General features: G+C 47.2%; 3 protein-coding genes across 3 annotated transcripts; all 3 read right to left on the reverse strand.

Moving 5' to 3' along the window:
- Nucleotides 1-161: 161 nt before the first annotated feature.
- F5147DRAFT_692300 (uncharacterized protein) lies at nt 162-2,828 on the reverse strand. The gene is made up of 13 exons (XM_041437184.1): nt 2,374-2,828; nt 1,931-2,317; nt 1,866-1,875; nt 1,734-1,813; nt 1,640-1,679; nt 1,328-1,589; nt 1,162-1,254; nt 963-1,087; nt 894-914; nt 671-842; nt 567-620; nt 490-516; nt 162-427 (listed from the first exon to the last, which is right to left on the reverse strand). Exons 1-13 carry the CDS (start codon nt 2,731-2,733, stop codon nt 319-321), a joined length of 1,740 nt encoding a protein of 579 aa, XP_041293313.1. The 5' UTR covers nt 2,734-2,828; the 3' UTR covers nt 162-318.
- A 2,966-nt stretch (nt 2,829-5,794) lies between these two features.
- F5147DRAFT_760668 (acyl-CoA dehydrogenase/oxidase) lies at nt 5,795-7,886 on the reverse strand (the record flags this gene model as incomplete). Its single annotated transcript, XM_041440488.1, has 12 exons — nt 7,686-7,886; nt 7,602-7,630; nt 7,494-7,543; nt 7,417-7,441; nt 7,322-7,364; nt 7,148-7,271; nt 6,900-7,095; nt 6,742-6,860; nt 6,623-6,689; nt 6,098-6,567; nt 5,992-6,044; nt 5,795-5,883 (listed from the first exon to the last, which is right to left on the reverse strand). Exons 1-12 carry the CDS (start codon nt 7,774-7,776, stop codon nt 5,795-5,797), a joined length of 1,356 nt encoding a protein of 451 aa, XP_041293314.1. The 5' UTR covers nt 7,777-7,886.
- Nucleotides 7,887-8,073: 187 nt separating this feature from the next.
- On the reverse strand, nt 8,074-9,855 carry F5147DRAFT_692316 (uncharacterized protein). The gene is made up of 5 exons (XM_041437185.1): nt 9,557-9,855; nt 9,238-9,505; nt 8,619-9,176; nt 8,346-8,571; nt 8,074-8,291 (listed from the first exon to the last, which is right to left on the reverse strand). Exons 1-4 carry the CDS (start codon nt 9,848-9,850, stop codon nt 8,390-8,392), a joined length of 1,302 nt encoding a protein of 433 aa, XP_041293315.1. The 5' UTR covers nt 9,851-9,855; the 3' UTR covers nt 8,074-8,291; nt 8,346-8,389.
- Between the last annotated feature and the right edge of the window lie 202 nt (nt 9,856-10,057).

Below are 10,057 nucleotides of genomic sequence, written 5' to 3' on the forward strand. Positions count from 1 at the left end.
TCCCCGATTTATGTGAAGTAAATCTAGGGTGACGACTTGAACTTGAAGGGTGGATGCATACGGGCCCGGAGGATAGTGACCAGTGTTACAATTGCAAGACCGCATGTGATATGATGTTGGTACTAGAATTTAGCGCAGTCGATCTTGCCAAGCTCAAGATCGGAGACTATCATTAGGAATATCATTCAGGCGAAAATGAGTATATTGCATAGCTGCGGAAGCAACCATAAAATATATGCGGGGAATGCTGGAAAATGGAGTCGAAATATAACGAATTGTAGAACATGCAAGTGGGAAAGTTGAAGATAGCCACTCGGATCATGCATCCGCGTTCCTCAGTGTTGGGTGAATGTAAACTAGTCCAAGTACTTTGAATACATCACGTTCCGTTCTGGGATGGTACAATTTGGAATCATGACGTCGTGATCTATAAAGCAATAGGATCAGTCCATATGCCAAGTCCATTGTTTTGGTTCACTAGAGACTCACATCCCAGAGCTATCAAATTTCATTCCCCTGATAAGATAAGTTAACCAGGATCCACGCGGAGAAGCGCGAATACTTGCTTTTGCTGCTTCGCCCATAACCGTAAGTCTCTTTCGAACATCGTCGACCCAGTCCTAGATTGGCGCTCGTATCACTTGCCAAAGTAGTTAGGTCTAGTGCTCACCACCCAACTACTGCAGTCCAAAATACTTCCGGTGCAGTAAAAATCAGATCCACACGTCGGTAAACGTTCTGCCGCGATGAATTATGACGCGATACGAACACAGTTAGAGCCTTCTCTAAAGAGTCCCAGTGATGAGTGCGCAACACGTTGTGTTCGTGGAATCCCGAAAGATCTATACGATTGTCAAATCAGACAACCCAAGGCGGTCATGCTGGAGACATACGCATGACATGCGTGACGAGGCCTGTAATTGATCAGTATGACGACCAAGTATCTCTATTGCAGATCTGACCTTGTTCATGCAGTCGTTGCACAAGCTTTCTACACAGACCCTTCACTTTCTGAGACCCCAAGTTCCAATCCGTATGGGTGATGACTATGTCAACATCGTTACTTTGTGGCTTTCCTCGGCGGTAACTAAAATCACACGCCCATGGAAGAGCAATGCAATAAATAGCAGCTACTAGTTTGGGCAAGCAAGGTAAACACACCCTCCAGCGATCACGCTTTTGCACCCTTTCTGGATGTGGCCGAGTTCTCGCATGATGGTCCCATTAATTTCTTCTACTTCGTCGCGTGGAATGCTATGAAGGCACAGATATCAATAAAAAAGCACGATGTCTTCGCCCGAAGGGACGAATAAAAAAAAAAGCTCACGTCTGACCCAAGTCGTGTCGTAGAGCCAGCCCGATCTTAATCGACTGTTCCCCGGCAGCCTCTGTATTTGCGCTTGCTTCAGCATCAAGTAGTGGCATTGTCTCTTCGTCAGACACGCCTGGTTTAACTTCATAATATCGTTCAAGTTCCTCAAGCGTACGGAGACCAAGGTCATAAAGACGGCGAGCAGTGTGGGGTCCGATGCCATGTATTGTGATGAAAGCAGAAAGTGACTGAAACCGCGGATCCGCCAACATTCTCTCTGCATCCGTATCAGCGCCAAGTCATAGAGGCAGGGGGGAAGACACAGACGCGCTTCGGTTATTTGGCCTGTCTTTAGAAACTCCTCGATCTGATGTATATATGAATAATGAAAGGTGAATGGTGAGGAGGATGGCAACATCACCATTGAGAGGATCTTCACTCCTAAGAACGGTAGCTCGTGGAGATCTCGGATATTGTGTTTCGTTATGACATGCGGGTAAGCTGCGTATTAAATCCAGCTCGTTATACATTGAACGGCGTTGCAGTTACAAACCCTTGATGACCTGGGCGCGATGGGTTTAGCATGTTATACAACACAATGAAATAGGTTGAACAGACAGAAATAGCCCTGGAGTAGCTGAGCATACTCCTTTCCTCCCCTTCGACATTCCTGCCTTGTCGAATGACATCAATTTCTTTTACTAGACTTTGATTGGGGCAGACAAGTGGCGACGGTCGTAGACAACTGTATTTCGCAGTGTGCGACAATAATTCCACTTCGGTAGTATCTATGAGTTCAGTTGGTTCTGTCTGCCAACAACTTTGCTTCTCTGCCTCAGAGGGCATGTTGGATGGACTTCCAGATGAGGCGTCTTGGACAGTGTCGTGACTTCGCGAAGTTTCGTCTTCCAGGTGATGAACTGCAATATAACTGCCGTATGGAACGGGCCGACCGGATTTCACAGAATCTTGAAGCCATAATGGTGTTACGATGGCCTTCGTTTTCTGTAAATGGTATTGGAGCAAGCACTCTGCGTAATTGATAAAGTGTAGGCGCATACCGCAATTCTCCACTCAACGTGCCTTTCCAAGCGCTGCCTCATGTTAGTTGCGGTGACAATGACATCCGCCTTCTCAACATCGCCAGTGAGTTCAAGGTTGAGTTCGCTAACGCTGGTTGGCCCTTCAAGACTCTCGTTACCACGCTCAACTTTATAGTTCTCGACTAGCATGGCAAGCTCAGACATCATTTCTGGATCGATTTTGGCCTGTAAGATGTACACCAGAACGGTTTTGTCCTTCTCGATATTCCGTGGTGAACTGACCCGGCGTCGCTTGGAAGGTCCGCCGTGAGAAGAGTCCGACTGGGATTCAGAGTCATCAGTTGTATGCGAGCTTAGCAGCGGTCGCTTGAAAGGCATCTGCAAACATTGTTACAATCAGCTGTATGCAACGGTGACAATTAATGTTACACTTCGCGCAAATCTGTGCGAATGAGAAGAGACGCGAAAATGACAATTGCAAGGAGTTTTCCTGCGCCCTACCGGCTTGTAATCTATTTTAGTTTTCCGACTCGGGAGCACCGAAAAAGGAAATCATCCATTTGGTTATGTAACACAGCCGCCTGGCCAACTTTCTGGTGTTCCTAGTCAGATAATTTTCTTGTAGATCTTAGATCTCGAGGCTCACTAAATCTTGCAAGAGCGCAAAGATCCGTAGTGAGCCTGAACACAACCGCATTACAGAATACAAGCGTTCCTCTGATGCGATGGTTGCAATGGCCACAAGCGGATCCGGGTGTCAATATACCAGACATGTTCAACAACCCGAAACCTTGTTGGAGCCAAGTTACTGCCCTTTTCAAAGCACCCTTATTCCTCGGACGTTCAAACTTCAACAGTGGAGGAGTCAGATTAATTTTGCCTGTGAGTCGACAATATTTTACTCGCACGAAGTAGAGGGGTACAGTCGTTGACACGACTTGTGCCCCAGCAACAGTCATCGCATTACGGAGGAAAAGAGGCCCCGAGGCAATGTCAGATTTCTGATCATTATGGTTTGAGATCGAGGCTCTGAGAGCACTGCTGCAGTGCAGTTTGGTTCAGTCACTTCTCTGGGTGGTTCAGTTCAGGATCTCGAACGTCCAATCGAACAGGCCTCTGTATTGGCGCGTGCGATGCTCAAGTCTCGTGGTTTGAACGCGAACTGGTCCAGCAAAAGTCAATCGACATATAATATATCCAGAGGAATCTGGCGCGGCGAACTTGAAAGCAGTCGAGAACCAAATAGGATATCTAAACACAAGTCCGTCACACCTGCGGGAGGCCGCTGCTTGTTCCAAGCCGCTGTCCACGGTGCGTAAACTTTATGGTCCGGGTCCAAAACAAGGAAGTAAGTGGGCTTTCCCCTCGTATCCCTATAAACACCGGCCAGCATATGCACTACCCACACGCTCTCGTGCAGCCACCTGTCAAGACTCAAGGGGCCTGTATATCTGAGCTCACAACGTCCGTAGTGAATCTTGCGCCCTTGCACGTCAAGTCGACCTCTCGATTGTGTCGGAACAGTTGGGTGTCAACATTCTTGCAAACTCCAGGAATATCAGGTGTAGTCCTTCCTGCTATTATCATAGCTGAAAATCCGATGCCCATTTAGTGCCCATGTCGTGAACGTGGCAAAATGCATATAGAGAACCTGTCGCTGACGCTCGAACCTCCATAGCATTCATACTTCAGACCGTGGTTCCGGACATGACCGCGGCAGTCGAGATGAACCAGCACAATTTGCGGAGAAACTCGACCACGTGAGGTTTGGTCCGAAGGCACACATTGTTTTGCTCACGCACAGCTGTTAAATCTAATAGCACGCGATCCACCGGAGTTCGAACTCGGTCCACCACGAGCTTCACGGCCCTTGATCCCTTCCCGAGTGATTTAGACTCTTTCACTCTTTCATACTTCACATTCCCTGACATATGCTAATATGCGAGAAGTTTATTTCAATCAGGATCGTGCTCAACCGGCACTGAAAAAATTCAGGCATATGCAGACTACCTAGAAATGATGTTTTGTACAAATGGAATAAAAGAGTCTTGTATGTTGCAGCTGGGAGAGATGAAATAGTGGTAATTTGCAACCTTTGCCCAAGACAAATCATCCAGATCCCAAAGATCCTGTACAAAAGCTATTCATAAAAAAAACCTGGAGTATAATGAACTCCTTATATGGAAAACATAAAACCAATGCGATAATTCTCTTGAGTGCATTAGTAAAATCAATGACGAGTACAACAGCGTGACACCGGAAAATTCAATCTCCTCCTCGGCACACATGGCATCCCAGACCTGAGGCGGCATCAATTCTACTTGCCTATCAGCAACACCAGTACAATCACGGTGATTATTATCATCAGTATCAGACGAATTATGACGCTCATAATATTGCTCCTGTCGCGATGCGCGCGCGCGCGCGCTTTGAAGCTTTAGGTTGCGGAGAGTAAAAGTCGACAGTGCCGCAACTCTGCCGAAGCGTGACAGGACGTGACCGAACAGATTAAAGAACAGATTAAAGGTTACCCTGAATTTTCTCGGCTTCGTTCCGACACCACACCATATCATCCTAAAAATTAGTAAAAAATCAGATCCATCTAGAGAAGATGCAAATCGATATCTATGATGGAGAAAATTTGTGGAGGGACATGTGATGTTATTGTGGAGCTACAAAAGATTTTATGTGGTTGATCTGATTTCCAATGCATCGCTTATGTAGATCATCCTTCCCCACCGCTTGGAATACTGTTGCCTTTTCAGCCTTCTGTCTCCATGGCAAAATTAAAGTGCAATTACATAAATTTGCGCTCACTGCGAGAAAAATTACAATGCACCCTCAGGCTGGCACTCCCTAAATGTTGTTCCTGTTGCGGCGAAGGAAATGCAACCATGACTCGGAGTAGGGTGGGCCAAGACCCAGGTTGTTTACAAGTAAGAACAGGTGGTGCCAATGTGGTGTCAATGACCGTATCACTGGTCTGTCGTCAGTTGTCGTCCCACCCAGTCGGGGTCGTCTTCGTTTGTTTGGAAGGCATGACCAAGTGCGGTATGATCATCGTTCCACGTTTTTGCCGGAATGTGGGACCTAAACTGTGCGGATGAACGGAACCGAAGCAACGTGAGATAGATGACTTCCCGCCTGTTGATCCCGCCGATGCGGCAACAGGTGAAATTAAGCGCACTAACAGCTACAAATGTCAAGAAAATGGAAAGGTCAATGCGTTGAATTTATCAGTACACAGCCAAATTTTGCTTGCGTGCTACAGTTTACGATTGGTAAATTATTAACGTTAGGCCCACGGCCCCACGCATCTGACGATGCATATAACAAAGTCTTTCGTTAACATTTCTGTAAAAAAAACGACTCAGTGATGATGTTCCGACAGATAAGAAAATAGGAACGTGCATGTATCACAAGGAATACATCGATGGAACTAATTAGCAAAAGCTTGAATGCCAGTGATTGCCTTTCCAAGGATGAGACCGTGTATATCCTGCATGAAAAGAGGGATTGGGTTGTCAGCTCGAGAGATCGTGGAAAATATGGTGTTAAAGGGAAAAAACTAACATATGTCCCTGGAAGGCGAACACGTCAGCGATCGCGCCGGGTGGCGGCGAGCAAGGCACATACCTTCATAAGTATTCACAACTTGTAAATTTGCAACATGTCTACCGACATGGTACCTTCAAACATCAACTTAACGCATGCATCACAGTCACGTAAACCATAGACATACTCATCTGAAGCTGCATTTCCTCCGAGAATATCCAAAACGACTCGGGAGTGCTGAAGGGCCTTTCCACAGTTATTACGTTTTACCATACTGATCATTTCGGGCGCCAGCTTGCTTGCGTCCTTCAGTCTGCCAACCTGAAGACTAGCCTGCAAGCCAAGAGCTACTTCAGTTTGTGCGTCTACAAGTTTCTTTTGGACGAGCTGGAAAGATGCCAGCGGTCGCTTAAACTGTTTTCGCTCAAGTGCATACGCGAGAGTTTTTTGGATGCAGTCCTCGAGAGCCCCCATTACACCCCATGAAATGCCGTACCGGGCACTATTCAGACAGGAGAAAGGTGCACTAAGGCCCTGTCCGTGCGGGAGCAAGGCATCATGGCCTACTCTAACAGAGTCCATGAAGATCGAACCAGTTAACGACGCCCGAAGTGCAACCTTATTCTTTATGGCCGGCGCTTCCAAACCTTTCAGACCCTACCAATTGTGTGGGAGTGAGATAGATGAGTGGAACGAGAAATAAAATGCTTGCCTTCTCCAGAAGGAAGCCTCGGACCTTGCCATCCCATTTGCAGCGAGCCCAGATGACAAAAATGTCACTGTTTCGCCAGCAAATCAGCGGAATCATAGAACTTGAACAAGGGGACCTACGCGACAGGTGCATTTGATATCCAAGTTTTGCTTCCATTGAGGACAAAGCCGCCATCAGTTTCCTCAGCAGTTGTCTCCATGCCAGCTGGGTCGGAACCATGATTTGGTTCAGTCAGCCCCTGTTTAAATTATTACAGCGAACTCAAAATCTTAGGTACTGTGATTTCATACAAAACAGCCAATGATTTCTCCCTTGGCTGTATGATATAAGCGGCGAGTTCTCGATCACAATTAGAAACCCTACCTAACCGAGGAATATACCTCTCTTTCTGTGCTTCAGTACCAAACTCGTTGATGGGATGCATAACAAGCGATGATTGGACAGATGCCGTCGACCGGTAGCCAGAGTCGACGCTACCATGTCCGAGGGTAAGCTAACGATGGAGACCAAAGCCGCGGTACAGACCGCTCAATTTCTCTAGCAATGAGGCCATAGGCCACATTGCTCGCTCCAGCACAGCCATAGCCTTGAATCGTCGGTCCAAGTAGTCCCAGTTTGCCCATTTCAGGGAGAATGTCATGATCGAATTCTGCACGCCATGTTTGAGACAAATAATAGAGAATAAGACTCATGACTTACTTTCCGTCCGCCAGCCTTCCAGCACACGGGGAGCAAGATTTTCCTACCAAACGGATCATCACACGGCTTTCTGAATGTAGACAAGGCGGACTTGCCTGGCAATACTCCCGAGCAGTATCACTGTGTCAGTATGAGCTTGACGTCCGCCGAAGATGTCACAACTAATACGTACCGTATAGCAATTTCCTCTTCCGTTAGTAGAGATTCCATATTCAACGGATCCTAACAAGTAGTCACTGTAGTCTTGACCTGGTTATTACTGAGTGCGAATTGCACTTACTTCATAGTTGTATTTCACATATCCTGACGCTACCGGACCGATATGAGTTCCCAACCATAGTTCAAAAGATAATCTTCAACTAACCTGCGCGACTCCCGTTGTTTGCAAACGGCGCCCTATAAAGAGGATATCCCAGTCGCCGAATGGAACTACGCGCAGATAACAAGGTAGCCATTCTTGGTATTCTGTCTACACTTGTGTTCGATGGTAGAGATGCGGAAGACGGTCCGTCGATTAAACTCGAAAGTTTAGAGCTTTGATCAGAAAGCGCTTAAAAAGGACGTGCGGGACGAGTTTTGTGGGGAAGTGCAAAACCGGAACGTCGGAACTACACGTGCCGGATGCCGCCGGTCAAGGGAGCTCCGAGCTGTCCGCCAAAACAAATTATTTTGCAAATCGCACAAATAATTCAAAATGGATCACATGTGCCGTTTATCAATGCACTGGCATCTAGCCAAGCTTGTATATAGGTGGTGAATCCAAGAAGCTCAAGGATCTCGCTCCTGGAAATTCCATGAAGAACAACGACTTAGTGCAGAAATTTATCACGGAATTCGGTTAAAAGCAAACTACAAGGTGTGGTCTGCAGGGAAAGAAAAACTAGAAGCACTGAGTACATCACTAGCATTGGTGCCATTAACTTTACGAATCATGTCAGAACACCTCCGCGGTGAGATGAAGACCAAGTGTCTAGCGAAGGGAGTTATCCGCTTATATATAACATCTGCTAACCTTGATACTCACGTGTGACAAGTCAGAACAATGTACCTCTATACTGGCAGTATCGATCAGAACCACTTCCCAACCAAGTTCCACAACTTTTCCTGTGCAGGAGAGGCCTGGCTCTCGCTCAACGGTTTGTCTCCTGCCTTTGGCTTGACCTCATACTCAGAGCCATCCGTCACATTGCCTGGCGAATCTGCATCGACTTTAGAGTCCTTCAAAAAGGCCTCAACACTCTCCTTAGTGTCTCTGAATTTGGATTTTCGAGGTCAGCAGATTCGGCTTCTCTGGCACGCAGCGCAACCTGTTGCAGGACCCGTTCGCGAGCTTGGCTACGAGCCTGTTCGAGCAAACGCTCTTTACGCGAAACTTTGGGCGTCGAAGGCTGCAAAGTCTTGGGCATTGTGCGGAGGGTGATAGCCTCGGGGGGTGGCGAGGCCGGTTTTGTTAATTGTGGCGTCGATAGTGATACCCAAGAATCCACCTCGCGTCTGGTCTTCCTTCGACTCCTCTGAGACAACATCGTTGATGTCGATGAATCACTAGGTGGTTCCGAATCCGCTGTCATGTCTTTTTGAGTATCTGCTTCCGCTGTCGCTGTGGCCTCCATCTGTGCAAACGAGGGGTCGGGTCGCTCAAGGATTTGACTCCACTTGTTCAGCGCAATGCGCATTTTCTCGTGGTCTGGAGTAGGCGGCAGTTCTTCGGATGGAGAAGCGAACGGGGATGAGGTATAAAGAGGCTTTAGAGGATAGAAACCTCCCCACTCGTAGAAGCGTTGTCCAATTTCAATCCTTCTACCCTTCGTGAGGTTTAATGGTCTGCTGTCACCATTGAAACGCAAGTCACTTGCTGTCCACGTTGTGAGCACATGGCGTTGTTGCAAAATGAGAAAGAGTAAGAATATACACACCAGCTCGCTGAACATTGAGTTCAATTAATCTCGGATGTGTTGAAGGGCCTTCAGGAGAGTATGTTGAGGGACTGGAAGAGTCTGTATCCTTCACGTCAAATAGACCTTGAAGGTGTTCAAGCCCCGGGCCCCCTTCAGGGATAGTAGGATCTTGCGTTACAGCCATGACATTCATGGTGATACCCTCCTCTGGAATAAGGCTCATTGAGTCCTCAGACTGAAATGCAGCCCAACATATCATCTGGTACTCGGAGTTCACTTCTCCATCCTAATGGCGTTTGAGCAAACTGAAATGTGAAAACCACTCTACTGCACAAACCCGTATAAACCGGTATTCACGTATCCGCCCAAATTTACGCTCCATCCCACGAATGACAGCGAACGCGTCAACCATCCCACCTGCGAGCAACCTGGACGTGCGGATACAAACCGTACGCCGGGCGGGGCCGACATTATCATCCTCATCATGGTCTTTAAGTTCGAATCGCCTTGACCACGGAGGAGTTACTGTTGAAGCTACGCGCTTGCCTTCTTCGACAGTGTCAATGGTCGCATACGCTCTCTGCTGAAATGCATGACGGCTAGTTTGTCGCCCAGTTCTCAGAACAAACATTCCAAGTCGGATTGCACAGCCACTTACTGCAAGTAAAATAAAGAAAGGTGATTATCTAAGGCTGCGTCTATTTTTTTCAATGCATCATAGAACCGACATCCACAGCTTAGTACAGGCTCTCATCTCGACTTTGAGAGGATGGGAAGACCAATGTATCATCTAAATGCACCTTTTCGCCGTCCTCCATCATTTGTATAGTTTTTACAC

The sequence above is a fragment of the Suillus discolor genome, assembly GCF_016758755.1.
Source record: "Suillus discolor strain FC423 chromosome Unknown F5147scaffold_24, whole genome shotgun sequence".
Taxonomy (NCBI): domain Eukaryota; kingdom Fungi; phylum Basidiomycota; class Agaricomycetes; order Boletales; family Suillaceae; genus Suillus; species Suillus discolor.